The sequence below is a fragment of the Amphiprion ocellaris genome, chromosome 19 (genome assembly GCF_022539595.1).
Source record: "Amphiprion ocellaris isolate individual 3 ecotype Okinawa chromosome 19, ASM2253959v1, whole genome shotgun sequence".
In the NCBI taxonomy this organism is placed as follows: Eukaryota; Metazoa; Chordata; class Actinopteri; family Pomacentridae; genus Amphiprion; species Amphiprion ocellaris.
In genome coordinates, this window is record NC_072784.1 from 1,447,251 (window position 1) to 1,459,691 (window position 12,441).

The 12,441-nt window shown below is 40.3% G+C and overlaps 1 protein-coding gene and 1 long non-coding RNA gene across 2 annotated transcripts; one reads left to right on the forward strand and one right to left on the reverse strand.

The window, feature by feature from the left end:
- Positions 1–542: 542 nt before the first annotated feature.
- Positions 543–9,387, reverse strand: nfe2l1a (nfe2 like bZIP transcription factor 1a). The gene is made up of 6 exons (XM_023271109.3): positions 9,246–9,387; positions 4,929–4,997; positions 4,702–4,821; positions 4,422–4,584; positions 3,534–4,193; positions 543–3,381 (listed from the first exon to the last, which is right to left on the reverse strand). Exons 3-6 carry the CDS (start codon positions 4,711–4,713, stop codon positions 2,381–2,383), a joined length of 1,836 nt encoding a protein of 611 aa, XP_023126877.2. The 5' UTR covers positions 4,714–4,821; positions 4,929–4,997; positions 9,246–9,387; the 3' UTR covers positions 543–2,380.
- LOC129347507 (uncharacterized) lies at positions 8,466–12,068 on the forward strand. Its single transcript, XR_008599641.1, has 3 exons — positions 8,466–8,636; positions 9,255–9,413; positions 11,566–12,068. It is a non-coding gene; the product is annotated as an uncharacterized LOC129347507 (long non-coding RNA).
- The last annotated feature ends 373 nt before the right edge of the window (positions 12,069–12,441 follow it).

The following is a 12,441-nucleotide window of genomic DNA, read 5'->3' on the forward strand; positions in this document are numbered from 1 at the left end:
AGAATTTGTTCGTTTTCTTGTGAACAATAAACAAAATAAATATCATTTGCATTTGTTTGTGTCTGTCTAATGCAGCCACACCTTTAGAAACACAAAGATTTTTCCACAAATATTTCATGATAATATTTGAGATTGTGTAAATTTTTAAGGGTGTCCAAGAACTTTTTTTCACCACTTTATGTCAGATTACCAACTGGACTAGTTGGAGGTTTAACTTCAGACTAAAGTAATTGCTTATTTTTGGTATCCAGGATGTTTAATGTTTTACCTTGAAGTGTATGATCTAAATCTGAATTTGGGCAAAAGTGAAGATGAATCATTGAAATTTGAGGCAAAAACGTCAGATATGAGTTCAGTCGAAAAAAGATCTGTGTTAAAAACATGGACGATTTTTAAATTTGAAAATGAGCTGAGAGATTTGCTTCCATACCAACTTGATTACCAACACCTGAATGAACTGGATACTCAGGACTGCTCAGATCATAAAGGTTGTCTCCTCCAGATTGAACGACCTGAGACAGAACTCACCAACTGCAAAGAAATATTTTATAAAACTTTTTTTTTTATTTTTTTGTATTACAAAAGATGAGGTACCAAGTCCTTGAATACCAGCAAGAACTTTGGGCATCCACAAAATATAATCAACTAAGCAAAGCTGGTGAAAAAGTTCAAACTTTGTCTTCATAAAGTTGAAAGACTTTTGATTCTGGTGTCGTCTCGCTGCATTTCTCCACCATGCAGGGACCACAGGCAAATACAGTGGTTGGATTTCGTCTGCCATGTGAAACACTGAACAGCCGTTCTGACAGTTTCATGGCTAAAAATGATCCTAAACCATTACATCATTTCCTTTCCAGTGATTTGACTGTATATGTAAAGCACTTATGAGGGGAAACTAAAAGCAAGTGTGCCCCTCTGGCTGTGTTCCTTCCTGAGAAAACCTTTGTTCAGTTTCAAAAAGTATATTTAAACAATAATTTTCATGACTTTGTCTAAACTGATTCTAGGTCTTCCTCAGCTCCGTGCACAGCCAGTAGAGGGTGACATCCACCTGGAGGTCGGAGAGTGTTGCCTGTTTTTTGAAGGCCAAATCTTTCATTTTAACTGCATTAATTACACACATTTTGACCCATTGGTCTTAAAACAGCTTAATAATTTGTCTTAAAGATCTTTTAAAGATCCATCGAAGTCCACAAGATAAAGTACATGCACTAATATGACATGTCAATTCAAAACAGTCAATTTGTCATTTTATTGCAGTTTGCGCCACTGGGGGCCATCACTTTCCAAACCCACTGCTTTCATTACATCAATCCAGGATGACCCATTGCCTCACTTTGTCCTCAGTAAACTCCCCATGAAGCATGATGCTGTTAATTGCTTCCACTGAGGTTTCATTGCTGGTGATTGCAGCATTACGCATGAAGCTTGGCGAGGAGGTGGGCCTCAGTCAAAGGAAGAATCCACTGCGCTCTCCTAGTAGTCGTCTATTTTATTTTTAGGTGAATACATCTTATGAAGTGCTGCCACATTCTGACATAGCTTACAGCTAAAGATGAGCTTATGGTAAATTGTCCTTGATACCCGCTAAGTCCGTGAAGTACTAGGTAGGAGTGGAGCTATTTAAAGTAGGGTGTATTTCCAAGAAGTTTTTATAGGCAATACAATGAAGTCTCACAAAGCTGCCATGATGGCTCCAATTTAGAAAGATTTTTCTGGAGATTGTACCTGATGTCTTGGAGTTTTGGTGAATAACATGGTTTGTTCCCCCATGACCCCAATTCTTCACTGCAAGATGCTGCAACCCTACCAGCTCTACATCCTTTCTTCTTGCATATTCAGCAACTCGTCCTTGCTAGCTCAGAGTCCTTTTAGTGTTGGGCCAGTATCTATCCTACGATCAACTTGTTACCATGTCCAGCGCAATATTTTCAAGTCTCTTTTTAAATCAGGATTTTGCTTAGGCATTGAACTAGCATTCTGGAGTGCTGGTCCCAGGATTTACCTTTAAGGTTAGCAAGAGCTGAATTCAAGTCTTTTCCCAGTGTTTAAAAGGTTCATACCAAGGAGCAGAGCAACACAACCTGGAGTAAAGGTTGCCTTATCATCAACATGATAATCAGATCCCCTTTAACTGAACTCCTCTTTCTTCTGTCCTGATTTCATCTGTCCATCCACCAAGTCATTACTCTCAGGGGAATCTCGGTGTTTGAGGATTTCATGGTTTTTGAGACTCAGGAATGTCCGTTGACACCATGAGGACAACTACTGTGTTCCTTTAAAATCATTCTTTCATATTTTGCGTTGATGATCATCTTCAAACTCTTTACTTTTTAATGTCCACATCTCTTGTGAAACTATTCTTGGCTTGTCCACCTCCTCACTTCTTCTTATCCCGCTGTTTCTTGCTAGATTTTTCTGCCATTTTTTGGCGTGAAGCCACTGTGACCGTATTACTGGGACCGAAATGAAGAAGGTACTCTGTCGCATCCAGTGGCCTCCCTTCCTCATCCCTCAGTTTGGAAAAGACTTCCTGGTACAACACACCCAATCGTCGCTTCATTTCCTGGAGATGCCTCAAGGCTTCCTGTTTTTCTCTTAGCAGTCGTGAACGATGACGTCTCAAACCTGACACATCGTTCTCCAATCCCAGCAGCACGTCTTGTTTCCTCTTCCTGCAGTTCTGAGCGGCTATCTTGTTCTTACCGCGGCGCCGTATGTCCCTGATGAGGGTAAGCTGCTCCTCGTCGAGTTGGTAATTGGTCAGTAGGTCATTAAATTCTTCCACTGGCAGATTTACGATGAGTTCGTTGGAGAAAGGGATCTTTAGGGCTCGTGCACGCCGCTCATCCCGGCCCCACATTTTGGTCATTGAGATGTGTCTGGAAGAGGAGTGGTGGTATGGCTTGGTGCTGTCATGATGAGGAGCAGATTTGGCGTGTTTGGTGGGCATCTTTCCAAGATAAGGAGTGGAATCGGAGGACCAGGGCTGGTTGTATGTGTGATCGTGGCCAATTTGCTCCAGCCAGGAAAAGCCGTGAAACAGTTTGTGATCCTCATAGTTGGAAGGGAAGAGTTTCTCCACATCTGAAGGATACTCTCCCCCTACCGCGCCCATCTCCTCCTCTTCCAGCTCCTCCTGCTTTATGGTCACCTCCACTTCCATACCTGAGCCAACCAGGTCTTCCTCAGCATCCTCATTTTCAGAGACAAGACTTCCCACAGCTGACACACAAGATGGAGAGGAGGACGATAAGGAAGAGGAGGAGGAGGAAGATGAGGAAGAGGAATAAGAGGAGGCCTCGGAAGCACATGGAGAAGCCGGACTGTGGCTGAAGTCTAAAGAAAGACCAGAGTCTGAGTCTGCCTCATCGTCGCCACCTAGGAGGAAGAAACAAAGAAAGCTCAAGGTCAGTGTCAAAGCCTAACTGTTTGCAATTAAATTAGAATTACTGTGCTCTTAAATGAAGCACACATTGCACATTTTTCAAAATAGTACAGAGCAAGAGTGTGTTCCCTCCCTGGTAAACTACCTTGGTGATGTCTTCCTGTTTGACCCTGATCTTCTGTGACCACCATGTCAGAGCCTGAGTGGTCATCATCTCTGCCAGTTTCCTGCTGTATTCCACGGTCAAGGTACCCCTCCTCTTCCAGTCTGGCTACCATCTCAGGACTGAATCCGTCCTCTAGAGCCAGGTCCAACAATCTCATCTCATCCAAGATGGTAGCATCCTCTAAGAGGTCACTAAGGGTTCCAGGGAGACCATCTTCATCCTCACCATCCTCCTCGTCAACCAGAAAAACACTGGAAGGTAATACCAGGCGGTCACGAGTCACATCATTCCCCTCCAGAGATGAGCCGAAACTGGAAGATGTCATGCCATATGAATGAAAGTTAACATCAAGGCCTGGAAGATTTTCAGGTTCCAACCTATCAAAAACATCTGGTGTTAGCAGATTCATGTTGAAGGTACTGGAGGTATCTTGTGCATTTAATGCCATGTTAAAGTCTTCTGAAGAATCTTCTGCAAGCATATCTGCGTGGTCTGGAGGACTGTGGAAAGGATCCACTAGGGGGTTTTCTAAAGTGTGTCTTGTGTTCAGTGCTGAACTATGGTCATCCAACTCTGCACTGGGGATCAGGGGAAGCAGGACTGGCTCAATCTCTGCCTGGTTCTGAGGCTCCAACACACCTGGAGACAGAAAGCAAGCATTTTAGAGAAATATTAGGAATGGAGGATATACAATGGAGCATTTGGTACAATCATGTGTGGGACATTCAGGAAGAAGAAAAACACAGTAGGTGGACCTCATTTCACAAGTTGGTGAAATATTTTACATGTCATTAAAACTTGTGTTTGTTTTGCATTTCAGCTAAAGAGGCGAGGGATCAACAAGTTTCAGCTTCTGAAGTGATTTACCATGCTGCAACGATGCACCCATGAGAAGCACTGCTTGATCAGCCTCTGGTCCAACATGGTTGTTAGAGTTTGGGGGCAGAGCTTCAGACCCACCACGTTGGAAGGTCTCAGATGGTTTTGCATCCAAGGTATCTTCAAATGATGTCATGTCCATAACAGTGTTCTGGAAAAGAAGGATGAAATCTTAGTTTAATGTACTATGTCTTTCTGCTCTTATCTCGTCATCTCGTCGTGTTCTTTTTTTTGAAAGTATTATTTAAACTTTTATTCTCCCAGTCACCTCAGGGTCCATGATAGACAGCAGATCCTGCCAGTCGAGTTCCAGGTCCACAGAGGGGTTATCAGTGGGAATGATGGGGGACAGCTGGTGAGACTCCCCTCTGCCATCATTATCACTTAACTGAAGGACAAAGCAGAAGACATACGAGGACAGTGAAGTAGTGTTCAAGGCCAAGGACAGAATAGAGTGTACTACAAGAATGAAAAGAGAAGAGGATGTGTCAGTACCTGTTCTTCCTCTGTGAAGGGAAATGTTTCCTCTAACAACCTTAGACACTCCTGGAGGGACGCAGAAGTCTAGAAGGACAAAGAAGACAGTTGACCAGTCGGTTAACCAGCCAAATACATGTGTGTTCTTATTAGCTGCAGGGATGGCAGTATGATCTGGGTGGTTAATCCTTTACTGTGTGAGACTGAAGTATCTCAACAGGTTTTGATAGATTGTGTGCAGACATCCAGTCCTTGGTGACCCCCTGACTCTTTCTGGAGCATCACCAGCAGGTTGGCATTTGCATGATATTGAAATATCTTTATTGGAAACCACTGTAGACGGATTGCCTCGAAATTTGGTGCAGATATCTGTGACAGTCGGAGGATGAATCCCAGTGACTTTTGTGGTTGAGGTTTACATTTGTGATTTCAAGTGAAGTGTCTCAATGACAACTGGATGGATTGCAATGAAATTTGGTGCATATTTTAATGTTCCAGAAGGATGAATTTAAATTACTTTATGATCGTTTTCCATCAAGAACCATTATTAAGTCTAAATTTCAATTAAGGTCCAAATTTTTGTCATAAGTCCAAGTACACTCAAAACCAAAGACATTCTTCTATTGTATTTCTGGCTAAATAATTTTCCTACATGGGTCAATGTGTAATCCCAACATTTATTGCTTTGTCTTTCAATAACCACTGTTCTAGTACAATGTTTTCCATCTTATAGTGTTAGCATGCTATCCTTTGGTAAATAACACTAAACACCAGGTACAGTTCAGGCAAATGGTCATGTTGTTAGTCTTTAATGTATTTGTCATGAACCACAGGATGAACTGAAAATTAGACCTGATTGATGAAAGGTCAGAGAGTTTGGGTAACTTGTGGGGAATCAAATTTAATTGCAATCTATCCCATCTCCATCAAGATTTCAACATGCTGGTGTTGGAAAATCACAAAAGTCATTAGGATTCATCCAAATTGTTGCACTGCTGGGAGAGCTACAAATACTTGTGAAGAATTATTTTGAAACTTGGTCCACATCTTCAACAATTAAGCCATATCAAGGAGGAACATTCAGTCTTTGCAAAGTTGATTTTGCCCGGTTATTTCAGAGATGTCCCTTTGCCAAAAAAATTTTCCCACATGTGCCACCAGAAGAGTGACATCCTCCAAGAAAGCACAAAGTTTTCATCTGTCAAAAGTAGATTTCCTTTGCTCCCTCTTATCTGTGGAGCGTCTCTAGTTTCATTCTAAAAATGTCCGTCTAGTCTTTCGATCTTCCCTGAGTCCTGTCACAAATCAGACACCTCACCTTTGACCTCTGACCAGCAGTGCTATGCAAGAACGGCGAATTATGGGTAGTAATTCTTGTGAAGAAGGTTTGGCTTCTCTTAAGATCTTAAACAGTGCTAAGATATAATGTAACCCAAATTTGTGATTTTAAAAGGTCAACAACAAAAAAATCATGCCCCCACAGCGTTGAGTCATCTTTGTGTGTTCAAAAAGCAACCCTGGGTGTAACCAGCACCCTGGAGTGCAGCTGTTTCAGTGTGTCACCCATACTTTCCTATTCTGCTGAGCTGGGAGCGGTCCAGGGCTTGAAGCTGAGGCATCCAGCTCTGATTCCAATAATGACAAACGCTCTGATCACCTCACTCCACTGAACACATAATTCTACCTACAGTATGTATGTCAAGCAGGGACTGCTGGCTACAGGATATTTTGAGACTGATACTGGTCTTAAAGAGATCTTTGCTTTGACTATATAATATTTTTGGCTCTTTATGAAGCTGTGGTGGGCTGGTAACTAATGTAAAACACTGAGGATCTTTGGCTAAAGCTACAATCAACAACTTTGTCAGTGTTTGCATTGCCACACTGGAAAAAAATGCTCCTCTCAAAACAAGGGAAAAAAACTTATTTCAAGGAACTTTTACCTTGAAATAAGTGAAAAATCTGCCAATAGAACAAGTGAAAAATGGCTTGGTAAGATTTCTTGAAATAAGATATGATATTTAGAATATTAAGATCTTAAAATTAGCTGGGAAAACTTATTTTAAGCTCTATGTTACCAGGATTGTCAAGCTTAGGTGTCTTAAAATAAGCCAGATATACTTTAAAAAAAAAAAAAGCAATTTTTCACTCAAAATAGATTTTTGTTTTCATGTAACCTCCTAATTTGAGATGTATTAACCCTCCTGTTGTCCTCATTTAAGGGCACCAAAAAATATTGTTTCCTTGTCTGAAAAAATCCCCAAAATCAGCAAAAAGTTCCCCAAATTTCTGAAAATTTGCAACAAAAAAAAAACCTTCAGGAAGAAAATTCCAATAATTCCTTAAAAGTTTCCCTTAAAAGTTTTATTTTTAAAAATCCCCCAAATTTGGCAAGAAAATTCTTGTAAACATTTTCAAAAAATGAGTAAAAATCTTCCAAAAAATCCTAAAAATATCTGAAGTGATTCCATATATATCAGTAAAACTTCGAATATTTTCTTTAAGAATATTCACATAAAAATCTACCAAAATCCAGTGAAATTTGCTGGATTTTGGTTGATTTTTTATGAATGTTCTTAAGAAACATTTTTAACATTTCTTTTTTCCAAAAAATGTTCAAAAATGGCCCAAAAATGTTTAAAATGTGGACATCAGAAGTTTCACTGTGAAGATATATTTTTTCCACATTTTCAAACTTTAAAACGGGTCAATTTTGACCCGCAGGACGACACGAGGGTTAAACTTATTTTGAGTTTTCTTGTAAAATTCAACTCAAAACAACATAATTTCAAGATTGTTTGACTTAACAAGATATTTAAGATGCATTGTCTTAAAACAAGTCCCTCCATCTGCTGAAATGTCTCTTGTTAAGTGAATTTATCTTAAATCGAGTGGAATGAAACATTCTGACTAAAAATAAGACAAATAGACTTGGTAAGATTTAGAGTTTTGACAGTGCAGCGGTCTACAGCTGTTCAAAACTATTCAGAATGAAGTGGACAGTGTGATACACCCCTACAGTTATAGCAACAGCATCCAATCCTTGGAAACTTCACAACCCAGACGGAACCAAATTAGACTCTGCTGAAACTTTAGCTGACTTTGTCACACAGTACAACAAACACGCATTCCTACAAGGACACATACACAGTATTCAGCACATTTTTGCATTAGAATTGGTAGAAACAACAGTCAATCATGCTCAGATTTACTCCACTATTACATAAGTGTCCTAACCACTGTTCCCTCTAAACTGCGCGCGTGCGCAATTGCGCACTGCTGACACGGTCTCCGCGCACAGAAAGTCTGCGCTGCGCACAAAAAAAAAAAATCCAACCTAAATTGTAAATAAAATAAACACGTCACAATTCATTCTGTGCTATTTTTCAATGTGAGTCAGTGAGTGACCGGTGACTGGCTGCTGCAGCCAGTGATGCGATTCACATACGTATTTACCATAGACTGTATATAATGGTATTTACGCAGCTAATCTACGTCAGGCGTCCTTACCGTTGTTCTCATAGATATGAATGAGTAGATAGGACACGCCCCTTTGATCTGCGTACTACGGCGAGGCTAAGCTAGTGGGGGCAAAGTTTCAGTGCATTCTGTTGATGTAGACGGCGTGAAAACGGAAACAACAAGTATGCCGGCTCACTGTGCTGCATACAGTTACACACTACGTCGTACGATTGAGACAAGGAAACTTGGAATGACTTTTCATAGGTAAGAATAGTTTTTGGCTCTTTTTTCATTATGAAATCTTGTTGAGAGCTTCCAGTCTATGAGAGCTAACTAGTTAGCCAATAGCAAAATGCTAAGGCGAGCTAGCAGCTTGACAACCAAATACCAGACGATTAATAGTAGCTGTAGTATAGTTGTACAAGCAGTAGTAGTAATACTAAAAGTACAAGCAGCAGTAGTAGTATAAACAGCTGTTAGAGTCGTAGAAGTAGTATCAGCATTTGTAATAGTATTACAAGTTGTAGTAGCAGTGCCAGTATCAGCAGCAGCAAATGTACTACTAGTAGTAGTCGCATTGCTATTACTGCCACCAATACTACCAATAGTAGTTATAAAGCCTAACTCATATATATCCAGATTACCATCTATGTTCTTCCTCCAAACCCATTTTATGATTGGGATTACAGGTAGTTCTTTAGGACTGCTCTCAAATAATTGATATGTTACTAAACAAGGTTATACTTATCAAATTAAATAGCTCTGGTCTCCAGTATATTGGCAAATTTGGTTCTATGTACTTAATTTATTAGCATGATTTATTTTTAATATGTTGTGTACAGACTTAATTACTTCTCTGTCTACTTTTCTTACTCCATGTAGGTTTCCCAGAGACTATGGGTTGAGGAGGAATTGGAAGTTTGTCGGCTTAGACCTGGTGTCATTCCATCAGTGTTAAACTTCCTGGCTCATCTTGGAAGAGTACGTGCCAGAAAGACCACGACCAAGCAGCCTTGAGATCTTATGCAGCGTCTCCCTGAGGTGGGTGTCGACGGTGTTCACGGTCAGGTCTGTGGTAATCCCGTCAAAAAACAAAACAGAAAAAAAATCTAGATTATAAATCAAAATTTAACCAAAGCACTCTGTGTATAATGCCATAGTATAGGATGTAGTTCAGAAAATGTCAAAGTATAGTATGCTTTACTCAAGAATAACATAGTATGGCCTGTAGTTCATAGTACAGCATGTTGGCAAGAAAAAAAAACACAACATAGATTATTATGTGGTTCAAAAAGCGCAAAATGATAGGATGCTGCCTAAAATTGTCATGTATGATATGTGGTTCAAAAAAACGTCATAGTGCAGTATATTGTCAAAATAGTATGTAATTCAAGAAAACAGAGTATGTCATCTAAAAAATGCCAATTCAATTCAATTCAATTCAATTCAATTCAATTTTATTTATATAGCGCCAATTACAGTCAAATTGTCTCGAGACGCTTTACAGAACCCATATGCCTGACCCCCAGAGCAAGCCAAAAGGCGACAGTGGCAAGGAAAACACCCTTTTAACAGGGAAAAAAAACCTTGAGCAGAACCCGGCTCTAATGTGGGGGGACCCATCTGCCTGCTGACCGGGCGGGTTGAGAGGGACAGAAGAGGTAGAGAGGTAGAGATAGAGGGATGGAGGTAGAGATAGAGGGTTACAGATAGAGGGGTAGAGATAGAGAGGTGGGGGGGTGGGACACAAGGACCATAAAACACAGCCACACATCTGAAGCATCCAGCATCCAGCTCTGGGACCAGGGACACTCGGAGAAAGGACACAGAAAGAAACAGAGTGAATGTAATGCAATAATGGTATATATAGTAAATACATAGGTAGTTAGAGAAGGGCTCAGCGCATCAAGAGAGGTTCCCCAGCAGCCTAGGCCTATAGCAGCATGACTAAGGGCAAATTAAAGGGACATCAAGAGGGGAAGTCAGTTTTGCAAATGAAAACACCAGCTCACCCCGTCAGGGTCACCCAGTCAGCCCTAACTATAAGCTTTGTCGAAAAGGAAGGTTTTAAGCCTGGTCTCAAAAATAGAGAGGGTGTCCGCCTCCAGAACCCAAACTGGGAGCTGGTTCCACAGGAGAGGCACCTTATAACTGAAGGCTCTGCCTCCCATTCTACTTTTAGAGATTCTAGGAACAACAAGTAAGCCTGCAGTCTGAGAGCGAAGAGTTCTGCTAGGATAATATGGTACTATCAGGTCTTTAAGATATGATGGAGATTGGTTGTTAAGAGCTTTATATGTCATAAGAAGGATTTTGAATTCTATTCTAGATTTAACAGGAAGCCAGTGAAGAGAAACCAATATAGGAGAAATATGATCTCTCTTGCTAACTCCCGTCAGTACTCTGGCTGCAGCGTTTTGGATCAGCTGTAGATGTTTCAGAGAGCTATTGGGACAACCTGATAATAAGGAATTACAGTAGTCAAGCCTAGAAGTAACAAATGCATGGACTAGTTTTTCTGCATCACTCTGAGACAGGATGTTCCTGATTTTCACAATATTTCTCAGGTGGAAAAAGGAAGTCCTACAGATTTGTTTTATGTGCGAGTTAAAGGACATGTCCTGGTCAAAGATAACACCGAGGTTCATAGAATAATAATTTCATTGCACAAGTAAAAGGGTAGTAACTTTTAAAACTTCTAATTCTTATATGTTGCTAAAAAAACAAAAAAAACTAAACCAAAAAAAGTCACAGTAATATGTCAATTAAAAAAGCCTATAGTATAGCGTGTCGCCCAACAAACATCATAGTATAGCATGTGGCTCTAAAAACATCACAGTATAGCCTTTAGTCCACAGCTGTCAGTAGGTGAGGAGCAACACAAAAACAGTCCAAATGCTGGTTTCCAGAGGGTTAGATGAGTATTTATTTGAAAGAGTAAGTTTACAACAACACAACATGTGAGGGGGTTAAAAGCAAATGGATGTTATTAAAATAAAAATAAATAAACAGAACTATAAGTGAACTTCATGTTGACATTGATGGGCATTCCAACCAGGAACAAAGTAAAAGACAATCAATACGAAAAAAAACTCTTCCTGTTCACCTCTTAAAACCCAAAAACACACCACAGTGTCACCCTAAACTAAAACTAACAATGGGTTCCCTGTTTTCCTTTGTGAACAACTCAAAGGTCCCTCTCTATCTCCCCACACATCCACCAACCACTGGAACACATCTCCAAAGTTCTGCTGGACCAGCTCAGCTTCCTCTCAGAAGAAGTGCTGCCACCTGCCAGATGAAGGAGCCTTTTGAGAGGCAGCTGGCATCGTGATTGGACTGTACTTTGGTCTGTTCCAATCCAGCTTCAGCTCCAGAGACGGCAGGCGGGACGAGTCAACGGAGGCCGGATGGACGAAGGCATGCAGCTGAGTACAATCCAGAAAACAACAGAGGAGGAGTGTAGCAGCCCAGAGCCAGAACAACCAGAGTAGCATCATATGTCTCTTAGAAAACATCATAGTTTAGCCTTTGGTATGAAAAAAACGCCATCATATACATCGTATATTGTACAAATAACAAGTCTAAGGAAAGAGACATACATTGTAGAATTGTAGTAATTGTGGGCCGACTGATTTACTGATTATCAGTATTTTATTTTTTACTGGTTTACGGTAATAAATAAATTTAAAAATGGTGCTACTTTGGCTCTGAACCTTTATCTACCTGTGGTCGCTCTGTCTTCTGGAGTCATTTGATTGGTTATACATCACGAATAAAACTCCTTTAACTTAACATCTGTAAACAAAACAAAAACGTATCAACAAAGTTTTCTGTTAGACTTTGTGTTCTTCTAAGTTTAACTCCAAGATTTTAAATACTTTCATTTACTGCAAATGGATATCTACTCCAAATGTCTCACTAATAATCATTATCAGCCTTAAAAACCCACAAAACACCCCTCTATACTCGACCACACTTAGTACAGGCTGGTTCCCCCTTCTATAAATCTGCTTGGAATCTTCCACTTCCTGTTTGTCAAAGTGGCCTTCTACCTGGACAGGTTTTG